The following is a 15,556-nucleotide window of genomic DNA, read 5'->3' as shown; positions in this document are numbered from 1 at the left end:
CATCGCTGAAACAGGTTTACGCCACACTTTTATGCGATATAAGTCTACGCACTGAGCGTAACTGAAAGAACTAAAAGTCTTTTCGTTGTCAGATTGATCTAGTAACCCATGGGTCTGAATAGTGTGCAAGCTGTGAGTACAATCCAGATTTTGTGAGATCACCACTCACATTTCTCACAAACGCGTTTCTTTTCTTAACAGATGACAAACTGTAATTTCAAAGTTGACGGGAACTCAGGAGCCATAATCCCGGGGCAACGACGTGAGCAAGGGCTCTGTACAAAGTGCTTGCTGCCATCTGCTAAAGGTGAAAATGATTTTGCGCAATCCCAGGGATTCCACGTGGGATAGAAGCGGTATGTGATTATGCACAAGACAATGGAAAGCATCTCAAGCCCGCGAAACCTTGTTCAGGAGCAGCAGTGGCGTAGGAGGTTAAGAGCTCATGTATCTAATCTGGAGGAACCAGGTTTGATTCCCAGCTCTGCCACCTGAGCTGTGGAGGCTTATCTGGGGAATTCAGATTAGCCTGGACACTCCCACACACGCCAGCTGGGTGATCTTGGGCTAGTCACAGCTTCTCGGAGCTCTCTCAGCCCCACCTACCTCACAGGGTGTTTGTTATGAGGGGGGAAGGGCAAGGAGATTGTAAGCCCCTTTGAGTCTCCTGCAGGAGAGAAAGGGGGGATATAAATCCAAACTCTTCTTCTTGTTCAGGCGCTCAAAGCAAAATGCGTTCTTGCCACAACTTGTCTACAAAAAGATTCTACTGATTTCACATCAATTAACTTTGCAGGGGGTTTTTGTTGTTATTTGTTGCTGTCAATTCACAGTTGACTTTTATGGGGTATTCAAGGCAAGAAATATTCAAATGTGGTTTGCCATTGCCTGCCTCAGATTTCCTTGGTGGACTCCCTTCTAAATACTAACCACAGTTGACCCTGCTTAGCTTCCACCATCTGACTAGACTGGTCCAGCTTGAGCTATCGAGGTCAAGGAAAAGCAACTGCAGTTACAAAAACGCCTGAAGAGCACCTACCAAATCTTTCAGCATCTTCTTTGCTTACCCTGCATGTAGCAGAGATGGTGCCTGCGTATCTCAAAAGATAATTACTTTTCAAGAAAACAACTGTGCTTATTTGGGTCATAAAAGCCACCTCTTTCCTCCCAGCAAGATTGGAGCGATACAGATTATGGACAAGCAAAAGGTCTGAAATGGTTCAGCTGTTCTCAAGACATTGATTCTGTATAAATGATATCCGCAATTCAACACCGGGCCAGCCTTTTGAAGCAGGAGAGGCTCAACACATCTGCTATATAACTCAGCCCCTCTTTTACAGTGGTTTCATTACCAACCATAAAAACTGTAACAGTGGAACTGTATAAACAAACTGAACAGTGTTTTTACTGTAAAACATGAATGTACTATAAATATTTGTCTTTCCTTTCTCTCAGCATCTGTAATGAGAGAGGCAAATTCATGCCATATGTTTACAGAAAGGGGGGGGAGTATATCTCAACAGTTCATCCACGCTGCTATTTGTGAAGGTGTTAAATGGTTTTGAATCAACTCGCTTGCTTTTTTTAACATGTACATTTCCTAGCAAATCGTTAAAAAGGATAATCCTGTACTGAATTTTTGTGAGTGTTTTTAATGCTAAAGGGGTTTGATGCTGAATTGGGGGGGGGGGTGTCTGAAAGGGTCCATGACCAAATCCAAAATTGTTTTATGTCTTTTTTCATCCCAGCTTCACACTCAGTTTCCCCCAACTGAATGCTGTTTTGGTGCCATTCTTCTTTCCAGCACCAGAGTGGTGTAGTGGTTAAGAGCAGGTGGACTCTAATCTGGAGAACAAGGTTTGATTCCCCACTCTTCCACATGAATGGGGTTATCTGGTGAACCAGATTTGTTTCTCCACTGCTACATTCCTGGTGGGTGACCTTGGACTAGTCACAGTTCATTCAGAACTCTCTCAGCCACACCTATCTTACAAGGTGTGGGCAGATCAAGAGAAGGAGTTTGTAAGTCGCTGAGAACAGCAGGGTATAAATCCAAACTCTTCTTCCATTCTTTACATGAAAGGCCTTCTCCAGTTGCATAAAAACCTCCCATCAAGCATCACGTGATTATGACATCATCACAGGGGGAGTGTCTTACCTCTATCCTCTCACTCCACTAAGCAAATTTTGAACCTTTCCTCCAGCCTGAGAGACCGCATGGTACAGTGGTTACGAGTGGTGGCCTCTAATCTGAAGAACCAGGTTTGATTCAACACTCCTCCTCATGAAGCTTGCTGAGTCACCTCAAGCTAGTCACACTTCTCCCAGAGTTCTCTCAGTCCCACCTATGTCACAGAGGGCCTGGGGGGGGGGGCATTTTGAGACTCCTTAAAGTAGAGAAAAGTGGGATGCAAAACCCAACTGTTCTTCCTCCCCTATTGAAGAGCCTCTTTACATAGGCTTCAAACTCACAGCCCTCCAGATGTTATGGACTACAGTTCCCATCATCCCCTGCCACAATTTGGAGGAAAGCTACTGGGATGGTTGGATCTACTCCGCCAACTTGACTACATGATGAGTTCACTGATGGAAAGTTATATATTGAGGCATAGAACAGAGTAAACAGAAGAGCTGATATCTCCTGTCTTGCCTTTATTGGCATTTGTTTTACTGGCTTGGTTTGATTTGTATTATTCCATTGTGTTGTTTTTATTAGTATGTTTTAATTGGTATAATCTGTTTTTTAATTGTTTTACCACCCATTTGCTTGGTTTTGTTTATTGACACAAATGGCTTCAAGCAGGTCTGGAGAGGCTCCATGTACAGTGTACTGGTGAAGGTGGGTTGTCCAGGCTGCGTGGCATTGATCAGGTAGTTTTAGCTTGTAATGTTTCACCCACATCTATGGCTTCAGATGCACATCATGGTAAGATGTGTTTCTCTCCAAGGCCCTTTCCGCATGGGCGGTTTACGGCGGCCTGGGGATGGCAAAAACGCCGTCCCCAGGGAGCCATTCGCACAGGGGGCGCAACTGCTTCGCAGCCGGCACGAAGCCGCCATTTCCCAACCTCGCTTGGCAAGTGAGGTTGTTGGGAAACGGCGGCTTGGAGCGGCTGCCATGCGAACTGCAGCGGCTTCCAGGCGCCTTCCCTCCCCCCCGACCGGGCGACTCACCTGTCCTGCGGCCCTCCGGCGCGTCGCCGAGGCCTGGGAACACGCCCCCTTTGCCCTGCGACCCTGGAGCAGTCGCGCAGGGCAGGGGGGCGTGTCCCCTGGCCTCGGTGATGTGCCGGTGGGCCGCAGGACCGGTAAGTCACTCTGACGACGGCGCAGCTCTGCGCCATCGTCTCGGCCGATTCTGGGACCGTCCATGCAAATCGTCCCAGGGGAGTCGGGTCAGCTTGGATTGCGCCGACCCGACCCCTTCCACCTCCGTGCGGAAATGGCCCAAGGCACAGTGAGAGAAACAGACGTTACCATGGCATGCCTCCAAAGAAGCCAGTCATAGATGCAGGTGAAACATCAAGGGCTAAAACTATCCAACCACAGCCACAAAGCCTGAAAAACCCAAAACACTCCATATACAGTTTCTAAATACAATAATTAAATATTTTTTCAGTCTTGACCAGACACCCAGACCAATGCTTGCAAGCAGCCAGTCTGTGCCACACAGCAAGCCGTTCTCCCTTACCCTGCTCTGCTGCACCTAGTTGGGGATGAGCGTCCTGATAAAAGCAACATAAGACAGAGCATTTTTATTTGAGAGAATGGCCATAACAGAATGAAGAAAAGCAGTCCTACACAAACAGATTTGGGTTTTTCAAATCATACCATTTGGTGTTTTGTGTGACACATATCACAGAGTTAATGGTTGCCGGCCTTTCTGAATCTGCACAGTCCTATGGGAGTGCTATTTAGTTTTCTGACCCCGAGCCCTCAGGGAAAATCTTTCCCTGAAGGTGGGAAAACCAGAGTTAAACGTGTGCAATCTATTGCTTATAGAGGTCATCTAAATATAGCTCAGTGTAACAGGTGTAATATGCATTTTTGAAAGCGTTTGTATTCTGGTTTGTAGATGTGCATATCTGGTCACACCTGCAAAACTTATGCATTTGTGACAAATACTTTTTTAAGCAAATAGACTGAACTGAAGCCTGATTTATTTTATTTTTTCTACTTTATAAGTCTCCTAGTCATGAGGAAAATTGACCTTTTTTTCTTTACGCTTCTGGGATTTTGTGCGTCATTTTTTAAATAGAAAATTTAAAGGTTCCAGATATCAAATACTTATAGAGCCACCTGTAGTTTTAAAAAAAAGAAAGACAAAATACTTCAAGAACAAAAACTTATAATTTAAATGCTATATTGTGTGTGTGTTCAGAAGCATTTCTTAATGAGATAGCTACAATCAGGAACGATGAAGCCCTACTCAATCATTACACTTCTACTCAATGATGTCAATAATATAATACAAAATAAGCCCTCGAGTTCTTCAGCTCGTGGCAAAGGATTTCAGCGTTCTCCTGAGCAAATGTGTTTACAAACTGTACCAGAGTGTTTTTCATTAAGCCTTAAAGTCAATTAAGCCGCGAATTGGAACAATCATTCCTCCTTTGCAAAGTATTGATATTTTTTCCCCGGCCGCTTTAGGCCCTTTCCACTACTCAAGAAGAGATTTATGCGTGACAATTTTGTTCTGATTAAAATGAATCATAGCTCTAAAATTCTAATTTCCTCTTTTCAGTACAAGAAATTGTTGGACAGATCAAAACTGATACGAACAACCCACACATGGAAAAACTTCGACACAATTCAAAACACCAATAAAAATATCATGTCTCTCGGATTTCAGTCGCGGACCACCTAAGCACCTAAACTGTGAGAAAACAAAACCCCTCCTGCCTTTTCCCCTCAAGGAGGTTATCGTGGGGTATCACAGAATACAAATCTTTCCTGCTGGATTTAAGTTCTGCTAAGCCAAGTTCTGGTCATTTTCATTTTCATTTCCTTCAGCTTGATGCCTCATGCATTCTATTTGCTAGCATGCTTGTTCAACAAGAAATGTGTGGAAGTGAAATTATTCTGCGGCTATTACTGCCAGCAAAGCTGTTTAGCAGCAGGCTGGGGGTGGAGAAGATTGCCAGCAAGTCGCAGCTGATTTACAGCGACCGGGTGTTCAAGACAAGACACATTCAGGGGTGGGCTGCCAATGCCTACATCCATCTCGCATCCCTAGTATCCCTTGGTAGGATCCCATCCAATTACTTATCAGATCGAGGCTCTGTGTGTGATTGGCCCAAGGTCTCCCAGCAAGTGTCCATGGCAGAGTGGAGATCTGAACCTGGATTTCTCAGATCCCAGTCGGACACCTTCACCGCTACACCATGCTGGCTCTTGGCATGCTAGTTAGACAAGTGTTAAAATTGCCCAAAGAAACATTCCCCTCTCTTTTGCAAGGGGTGTGTGAAGAGGCCTCTCATTCTTAACACACCAACCATTTCTTAAGAGCTTAAGTTACTTGCTCCTATACCCATTTTATGGCTCCTTCCAAAGGGGGATGAATCCGCTCATGGGAGTGCCACACAGCCGCTCTGATGGATTTGCCCTCCCCAGTGCATGTATGTGTGGCCACTGCTGCCCCCCCCAGTGGTGGGATGTGGTGCAGAATGCTGTGACTGTGTCCCTGCACCACTGCTGCAGGGGGAGAAATCCAGGAGAATGGCTGGGGGAGCAGCCATCTTTCGTCCTCTCCCTCATCGTCATGCGAATGGTCCCGATGCTCCACCGGCTTCATTCATGCCAGTGGGAAGCCGCTGCGGAAACAGCCAAAGTGTTTCAGAGTTGCCTGGGTCACACAATAACCTCACTCACACATGAATTACACGTGCAAATGTTAGATGTTATACTTATTGTAGTTAGAAGGTTTTGTTGTAATATGATCGATATTTATTTCATGCTGTTGATATTGGGGTTTTTTTTGGTTTTTTGATGGGTGTTGCTTAATATTACGATGACTGTATTGTTATTGCAGCTGTTGTTCACTGCCCTGAGCCCTTTGGGGGAGGGCGGTATATAAATCTAATAAACCAAACCTCCTGGCTGTTCACCACCTTACGCTGGTGGCAGTTTGTTTAGATTTAAGCCACTAAAAAGACAACATAAGTCTACACAGTCCCATAGAAGCTTCTCAGCAGCAGGGTGGCTTTTTCTCTTTGCTAGCCTCCCCAGGCTGCTGGGAAGCCTTTCGGAGAAGGGTAGGGCACTGCAGGTGCAGCAGTGGGCCATTAGGATGTGGTTGTAAGTCAGCTAGTTCATTTATTTATGTATTCATTCATTCAACTTGTTGAACTGCCCACCTCCAAGGGCTCTGGGCAGTGTACAGAGGATAAAAAATAAACAATTAAAATGATGATGATATGTAGGGGAAATGGAGTGGGAGGCAATCAGCAACCGGTTTCCCCAAAAGCCCTGTGGAACAGCTCTGTTTATGGGCCCTGTGGAACTGTCCAAGGTCCTGTAGGGCCCTGATGGCTGGAGGGAGAGCGTTCCACCAGGCAGGGGCCAGTGCTGTAAAAGCCCTGGCCTGGTTAGACGGCAGTCACTACCCCATAGCCGCTTGCTTCACAGTGGGTTTTTTCCCATTGTTTTTTGTTTAGTAGTAGTAGTAGTAGAAGAAGAGGAGGAGGAGGAGGAGGAGGAGGAGGAGGAGGAGGAAGAGTTTGGATTTATATTCCCCCTTTCTCTCCTGTAGGAGACTCAAAGGGGCTTACAATCTCCTTGCCCTTCCCCCCTCACAACAAACACCCTGTGAGGTAGGTGGGGCTGAGAGAGCTCCGAGAAGCTGTGACTAGCCCAAGGTCACCCAGCTGGTGTGTGGGGGTGTACAGGCTAATCTGAATTCACCAGATAAGCCTCCACAGCTCAGGCGGCAGAGCGGAGAATCAAACCCGGTTCCTCCAGATTAGATACACAAGCTCTTAACCTCCTATGCCACTGCTGCTCCCAAGATTCCCGGTGCAGTGTCCTCAACTTGCCCTGACCTGGATGGCCCATGCTAGTCAGATCTCAGAAGCTCAAAAAGGGGCTGTTTGGGGTAGTCCTTGGTTGGGAGACCATCACAGAAGGTTGCTACACAGAGGCAGGAAATGGCAAACCACTGGGTTACCTTGAAGAAGTTGCCCTTTTGGGTAAATAGGGTTTTATCCCACAGTCTTCAAAAGAGCCCAAGTTGAATAGCTCTACAGGTTTTAGACTGTCTGCTTTTTGATCCTTCTTGGTACTTTTTCAGCAAAACTTGTGGCTGAAACCATTTCGATGAGGCTTGCAAGAAATTATTCATAGAGCTTCTAGCTTTGAAATCTTACAACAGTCATTGTAGAATGTTTGCATTAAAAAAAGATCTGCATACCTCCCCCCCCCCCACCCCAATCCTGCCTGGCTTTTGTTACTGCCTTGTATGCCACAACTTTAGGAGTGACACCTGGTGACCACCATCTTCATCAAGCCCAGAAACATTGTGGAGTGGCTTATCAAATGTCTGTGAAAGCACTGGGGGGATGAGTCAGCTCAAACTGGCTGCCATTTGGACCCCACCATCTGACGTATACATACATGCAGTGTTGCAGTATTCATAGTAATAAGGAAATATGCTATGTGCCTCAATAGTGCATCCCTCAAGTCAAGGATTCAAAGCCAGAAACATCTGGAACAAATGGGCCATACTTATACGATCAGGAGATGCAAGGTACTTCCAGAAAAGAGCACTGTCGCTTCTTTGAATTAACAGAGATGAAGATGCTACCTGTGTTAAATAGCGATTGCCAACAATTATCTAGAATAGCCAGCAACTTTTCAACGCAAAAAGGATAAGTTTCACACAGAGATTATTGTTAAAACTTATTTGCAGCCCTTATTTGAAGCCTAATCCTTGGGGAAATTTTGTTCAGTTGACACGGCGAATGGAACCTTCAAGAATTATTATGCCATCCTTTTAAGTCAGCTTTGTCAGAATTACTCTACATTTGGCCTCATTCTCTGCAATAATGAAACTTGGTTACTGTTTTTCATTTTTGTTTTCTGTTTTTACCGCAAGTGGATTCCTTCATGGTGCTGTCTCTCCCCCCAAGAACTATAAAATAAAACAAAGGATGTGTTGCCAATCCATTTATATACACGTTCACTTTACATGGAACTCTCGGAAATAAATTCCCTATTAAACGAAAGGCTCAGCAAATAATATAGGCTGATCTAATCAGAATAACTGAACACACAGCATAGCTTGAGCATTTTTCTTTGGGCCCGGAGTGCATTTTCTTAGATCTTCTTACAGCCTTCTGCAGATTCTAATACAGTTGCCCCTTACGCATCACAACTTTCCCAATCGCAGTTTTGGTATATCACGGGTCAGCATGAGAAAGTACTGGAAATGGAAATGTTGATGACATAACTGTTTTAATAAAATAAATGACCAGCTAAATCATTTTCCCCTTAAAATTAAATTTGTAGTAGAAGAACTGTGGTTCGAAGCATTTTTACAGCAATTTCTCATGTGACATTTCATGGTGATCTTGCAGAGACCTGTGATTCTTGAGTTCTACATGGTTCTCCAGATTGCAGGGAGCACCGCACCCCTAACCCCCACATTGTGGAAGGGGCAATGGTAGATTTTTGGCCTCTAAGGCAGCAGAATACAAAAGCCAATGGTAGCCAACACATTGGCCAAGAAGTGATGTAAGCATCGCAATTAGAGGTGGGGCACAGAAACATCCAGACAGAGATTTTTTTTCCCCCATGAGTATTAAAAACCAGTCCATTTGGTTACCAGTCCCTCAACTGTACTCTTAAGTTTATGAATATGCATATCAGTACATGATAGAGGCTTCCATTTTAAAAAATCATACCATTCTGTTAAAATTAATCAAAGTCGTTTATCGTAAATATGTTTTCCTCCTCCTTCGCCTTAAATAGGTGTTATCTTTTATCTTCTTCTCAAGACGGCTTACAATTTGATGTAGATTTTAAACATCCTGTAATTCATCAACTAATTCTCTCCTAGTTACACATTCCAAGTAATTAAAGTTCAGTAATAACTTATTCTTTCTGCTCCAGCACCTGCATTTCATTTGTTTATTTTCCCAGAGTCATAAATCTGAGGGACTGTCAAAATGTCATAATATTAGTGCAATAATCAAAGTTAATTAGTCCCTCTCAATAAACAACAACAAAGCTATTACAAAGACATACTGAAAGGGCTCAGGCTACCCACTTTACAGATGAGATCGTATGGCGAACAATTAGGAGCCGGGAAGGGTTGGCAAACAAATGCAGGGCTTCAAAACTAATCTGAAACAAAGACAATGAGGGATCTTTTGTTCTTCAATTCATTACCAAAAGTGCAACATCAATTCTGATAATTGACCGCCAGGGCACAGGAACTGCCTTTCAGGAGGGACGTTTTCATACTTGTTTCGAGATATTGGACAATTTCAAGCGCTGAGCCTATGAAGACAGTGAGGGCCCTTTTTGTTTGTTCGTTTCTCATTCATTGCCAGAAATTCAACTTTCAGATTCGCTTTGGCTGGGTGGGCACATTAAACTCAAACCAGGCTTCAGCAAAAATACGCGTTGTGCAGGAAACAAGTAGCAAAGGGGAGGCAAGCATCTCCGGAACCAAGCCCAAAGCAGCCAAAACCAATCGTACTTTTCAGATGCATTTGCCTCGCACTCCACATGAAAAGGACAACTAAAGAGGAGTATCATCAAGACTACAAAGTTATAAATTATATATCACAATATACAGTTTCACGGGATGTAGAGAAGTGGAGAGACGGAACCCTCTGACAATACTAGAAATTGGGCTTACCGCGTGAAATTAATTGATAAAATGAATTCTCCTGTTCAGAGGACAGTTCTATCAGTGGCTATTATCCATGAAGGCTAGATGAAACCATGATGTTCAGAAGCACAGTGCCACTGAATACCAGTTGCTGTGGGGCAACAGTAGGGAAGGGCTTCTGGGAAGCATTCTTTGTCCATGGTAGGAAGCAAGGAATTGAACCAGGAAGACCAGAGATGTTCAGCTTAGTAGGATTCTTATGTCTATTATGCACGTACTTTTACCTTTCTAAGCACGGCTAAATATCACATTATCACAGAAAATGTGATCTCTCTTAATAAGAGTTGTTACCATTTTTCCCCATCTGGCCATTGCACAATCTTCATATTTCCCAGTAGAATGTGACCATTTTCAAGACTGCTGCAAAGCAACATAGAAATATCCCCTTACCCATTCTTCCAAGATACTCTGCACGGCCTCATTAGCTTTCACCATATTCCGGCAGGCCAGGATAACATGAGCTCCATGAAGTGCAAAGGACTTTGCTGTTTCAAAGCCTACAATGAAGAACACATTGAGAAAATTCAATGAGAGATGGAATGTCAAAACAATCAAGAAAAAAAAACCCTAGCTACCGGAGTACACTAAAGGTATCTGGATTCTAGCTCCATATTTGATGTTTAAGTTACACTTTAAAACAATTCAAATCAATTCTTAGTTATGCCATACCAAACCTGGGTCACAAAAGAAGACATTTTCAGCATTATTACAGGAAAGCAAGCAGCAAAAGCCAGTGACCATTTATGGGATGGGATATGGCTCAAAAAGAGAAGAGGAGTTGGGATTTATACCCCATTATTTCTTTGCTGTAAGGAGTCTTCCCTTCCTCTCCCCACAACAGGCACCTTGTGAGGTAGGTGGGGCTACGAGAGTTCTCAGAGAAGTGTGGCCAGTCCAAGGTCACCCAGCGAGTTTCATGTGTCAGAGCTGCGAAACAAATCCAGTCCACCAGTTAAGAGTCCACCACTCATGTGGAGGAGTGGGGAATAAAACTCAGTTCTTCAGTTTAAAGTTCACCGCTCTTAACCGTTACACCATGCTGGCTCTCCATGGGGACACACGAAGCTGCCCTACTGAATCAGAGGACAGGCCCATCAGTGTCTATTCAGACTTGAGGTAGTTCTACAGGCTCTTGGGAAGAAGTCTATCACATTGTCTGCTACCAGATCCTTCTTCTTTCACCTGGAGACACCGGGAACTGAACCTGGGACTTTCTGCGTGCCAGGCAGATGTTTTGCTGTTAAGTCACAGATGCTCCTTCTGGGCTGCCTCTGCTTTGTCTTAGGTTCAATCCTGGTGTTACAAGCTCTCAGGTGGCACTGGTGGGAAAGCTCCCTCCTTGAATAGGCATTAGCAGTCCACTAGGATAGTAGATAACTAGACAGACCGAGCCTACAGAGTCAGTGTGAATTCAAACATTACAACCAGAATTAGTACACGCTATGTTTAACCAGCTGCAAACCCTAGTATGAAATCCAGGTTTTGGTACTAACTCTGTTTAAAGGATCATCTGCATCCAGATACCTTAACTTACCTGTTTTATGGTGAGGTCAGAGGGCAGACTGAGGAAATGGGAGAACTAAGAGCTTTTTAAAGAAAACACAATTTGTTCGTTGTGTTAGAATTGAAGACACTGTAACAAAAGACAACGTTTGCCCATACCTTATGGCTTTGTTACGATTTGGTTACTTAGCACCAATCACTGATGGTTTATAGCACAAAAAAACCCCTAATAATGAATAAGAAATTTAAATCTAATTTCTCCCTACTAAACCATACCAGAGTTTTTAATAGAAATGTGTGAATTAGTAAATGCATACTCAATAGAACAATAATTTAAGTATATCCATAGTAGGAAATTAACAGAAAAGAGGTGGCTATTTGTTCCACTTTTACTTTAAAGCATGCTGCCATATCCTTTTAAATGTTGTTTATCCAGGAAAAAAAGCTATTAAACACAGGCTGTCTCACTTCCAGAAACACCCTGGGGCAAGGGAAATTTAGTTTACAACACAGGGTGTAACTTAGATTATAGGAACAACAGACACCACATAAATTTATACCATTCTCTGCAATTACATGCTTACAGTATTTAAGTCTTAGCAATTTTCCTGTCTTTTTAAAGCCATTCATTGTACCAAGCAACTTTAATTATCTGGGTAATTCATTGCACGCAGATGAAGCCAGTTTTAGTATATGCAAAATATGTTTCCCTTTTTTTATCCCATTCTGAGCAAATGTGGCAAGGAAACTTTTAAATTGTGCACAAGTACTGTGCTGAGCCAACTCCGTGCTTGGCTGGCCATATGTTTACTGTTTAACAAAATAAGGACTGATATTTAATAGCCATACGTATTTGTTTTAGAACTGGTTCTATAATGTAACTATTTCATACTCAAGGACTATTTTAATTGCTCAGATAGATGAACAGTCAGCTAAATAAATCCTGACTGCATGCAATTGTTTGGGAAAAACTAAATTGCATGTCTCTCTTCTGGATTTTTGATACTTCTGAAGTACAACTGAGATAGCTTACATTTATTCAAGGAAGTCTTCTTCCCTTTCCAAACCTCTCCAAAAAGTTACCAATGCTTTTGCTGAACTTACCCAAGATTTCAGAATTTTTGAAAAAAATGGTAGATAGGTACCATGGGTATATTAGCGTACTAGACTAGGATCTGGGACCACCAGTTTTCAATTCTCACACAGTCATGGAAGCTTCAAGAGTGACTTTAAGCTTGTCTCATGCATTTGGCCTGAACTACGACACAGGGTTGTTGTGGGGGTTAAATGGAGGAGAAACAATGACATCCACTTTGAAGAGAAGAGTTTGGATTTCTACTCTGCCTTTCTCTCCTATAAGGAACCTCAAGACAGCTTACAAACTCCTTTCCCTTCCTCTCCCCACAACAGACACCTTGTGAGATAGGTGGGGTTGAGAGAATTCTCAGGGAACTGTGACTAACCCAAAGTCACCCAAAGCAACTGGAATTCACTTAGCAGTAGGCAGTTAGCCACTGGGTATATGAGCCTGCTTATACTAAGCATCTACCAAGGTCAATCTTGTCCACTATCTATGACATCACTTACTTGGAGATACCAAAGTTGAACCTGTGGCCTTCTGTATGAAAAGCACATGTTTTATGACTAATACACAATTCCACCCCAAAATGAGTTTGTGTAATTAATTCATGGAAGAACATCACAGCTATTTCACAATACTCATTTTGGCTTTTTTTTTGGGGGGGGGGATCACTGACCTTCGTTAAAGGAATAGAAGATAGCAATCTCAAGAAAAAGTGCAAGCAAAAAGTATTCGCTTTTAATATTTGCATAGTTCTCCATTTTTGTATGAGGTTAGAAATATGTACCTTCAATAGCTCTCTTCATATAAGAGTGAAAATACTTCTTCAGAACTGTATCATGTGAAGCCAGCTAATACACCTAAACCATCAGTTTCTTTTTTCCGTATCTGAAGGATCCCCTAACTACGTGAACCAGACCGTGTAAATTATTTTATTTCAAACATTCGAATGCCACCTTCCCACCCAAATAAGGTTCCCAGGGCAGGAAATGTGAAAACACGGGAACACGTAAATATTAAAACAGCATTTAAAATCATATATAAAATGATTAAATAAAAACCTATAAACACATGAACACACACAATGAAAACCAGGGAGGAGGGCCAATAACAGTTACTGGGGATATGCCAAACTAAACAAAAAGGGGACTGCTGCTGTTGGAAGACAATTTTGTACATTCACTTTGGCCTAAATGCGTGGCAGCTGTTTTACTAACATATAACTTCTTTAACACAATTTTAGTTTTGATTTGCTTCTTATTGGGTGCCTTATTAAGCCTTCTTTAATTGTTTCAAAACAAAACAAACTTTGATATACAAATAATGTTACAAATGTGACAATTATTGTTAGAGGAACCAGAATAACTTATTCTAGTCATCTACAGAGGAACTGACGATCGCTTAGAGTTCCCTTAAACAGTCCCAACCAGAATGGCAAGAGACTTTCAGGTAGATTTCTACAGCAGCTTGTGAGGAGACATGGATGTAGAACCAGTGGTGGGATTCAGCAGGTTCGCACCACTTCGGCAGAACCAGTTGTTGAAATGGTGCTTGTAAACAACCAGTTGTTAAATTATTTGAATCCCACCACTGGATCTGGTTGTTAAATTATTTGAATCCCACCACTGTGTAGAACACTAAACTGAAGCAGGTACAATGCCTAAAAATGACTTACAAAGCAGTCTGTGAGACAGAGGCATATGAATTCAAAGTTTAAAAAATCAAATTTCACTGGCTTCACTGAACCTCAGCCAACACTGTGTGTGTATTAAGTGCAATCAAGTTACTTCCAACTCACGGTGACCCTATGAATCAATGTCCTCCCCAAAGTCCTATTGTTAACAGCCTTGCTCAGATCTTGTAAACTGAGGGCCGTGGCTTCCTTTATAGAGTCATTCCAGGCAACACTAGAAACAAAAATAATTTGAAATGCTAATAAAGTCTTTTTTGACGCCATAGACCCAACCTTCTTCCGTTTAGCACACCATGAATAGCAGCATAAATCCAAAAATCTCCCTACCTTCTCCTCACCATTACTTTATGACAATTCTTTATGACAGACAATTCTTCAAATTCCATTTTTTCCCTTTTTACAGCAACATTTTCTTCATACCCTATTTCTGCTTCTCTCTTTTTAATTTCTATGCCAATAGGATAGTTCAGCTTCTTCTACAAACCTCAGCCTGCCCTAGACATGAATTTAATTTACCAAAGACAAAGCAAGTTAGTCACGTCTTCTTGGAGAGGGGGGAAAAAAGACTTTTATGTGAATAAAGTTTAACTGAAGGTAAAGTTTTTGATGCCCACAGCAAAACAGAGCAAGGAGGGGGTAGTAGCTACTCAACAGCTTCCTCTTGAAATGTGAAAATTACTGTGCAGTTCCTCTGAGCACAAGCTATTGCAGAGCAGAGCACTAATTAAGCATTAAGGAAAAACAAAATTAGTTGCATGTTTTAAATTTCCTTTTGGCAACTACAATAGTGCAATATTAATACAAGCAGTTTCATAAAATTAAAAAGGAATATTTCATTGCTGTTGAAATCAGAGGACTGTTTTGTCAGCTAAAGTGGGCTAGATTTTCCACACATTAACCAAGTTAATACAAAAGTTGGAAAAACAAAGTGAAAGTTCTAAGACACACACTCACACACATACAGAGTCAAAAAATCATTTCCTTAAACCAGTTTCTATTTATTGTTTTTAATTGCATTCAGTTCAGTGTTCAAACCGGCATCAGAACTTATCACACAAGCAATACTCTGTCTCAGAAAAAGATGATAGTAGGACTGAATATTCCTCCGCCACAGAATTCAGCATGCTGGATCTCGGTGATAGTGGCTCAATGAATGCTCTTGGAACTATGTTCAGTAATAGTGGTTTTGACAAAGGCAATGCATAAAAATGAATGCTAATTGTTGTATTGGTTCAGGACTGTATTCTAATGCAGAAACATACCATTTTCTCCACCGCCGAACCTCAACAAACTGTACTAACATCTTAATTTGAGACAGAATATAACAGTTCACCCCAACAAGCTTGCAAAGTGGCTCATACTTTGTTTTGTTTTAAAGTAGAGC

At 42.4% G+C, this 15,556-nt stretch overlaps 1 protein-coding gene across 1 annotated transcript in view; it reads right to left on the bottom strand.

Moving 5' to 3' along the window:
* The window catches only part of WWOX (WW domain containing oxidoreductase), a 634,025-nt gene that overhangs the window by 595,515 nt on the left and 22,954 nt on the right, over window positions 1-15,556 (bottom strand). Inside the window, exon 5 of the mRNA XM_048515668.1 lies at window positions 10,286-10,392. Within this exon, the coding sequence (XP_048371625.1) occupies window positions 10,286-10,392 (107 nt within the window). The remainder of the gene's footprint in view (window positions 1-10,285; window positions 10,393-15,556) is intronic.

This window comes from Sphaerodactylus townsendi, linkage group LG14, assembly GCF_021028975.2.
Source record: "Sphaerodactylus townsendi isolate TG3544 linkage group LG14, MPM_Stown_v2.3, whole genome shotgun sequence".
Classification (NCBI taxonomy): Eukaryota; Metazoa; Chordata; class Lepidosauria; order Squamata; family Sphaerodactylidae; genus Sphaerodactylus; species Sphaerodactylus townsendi.
Note: the sequence above shows the minus strand (reverse complement) of the source record. Positions and strands in the feature narration are given on the sequence as shown.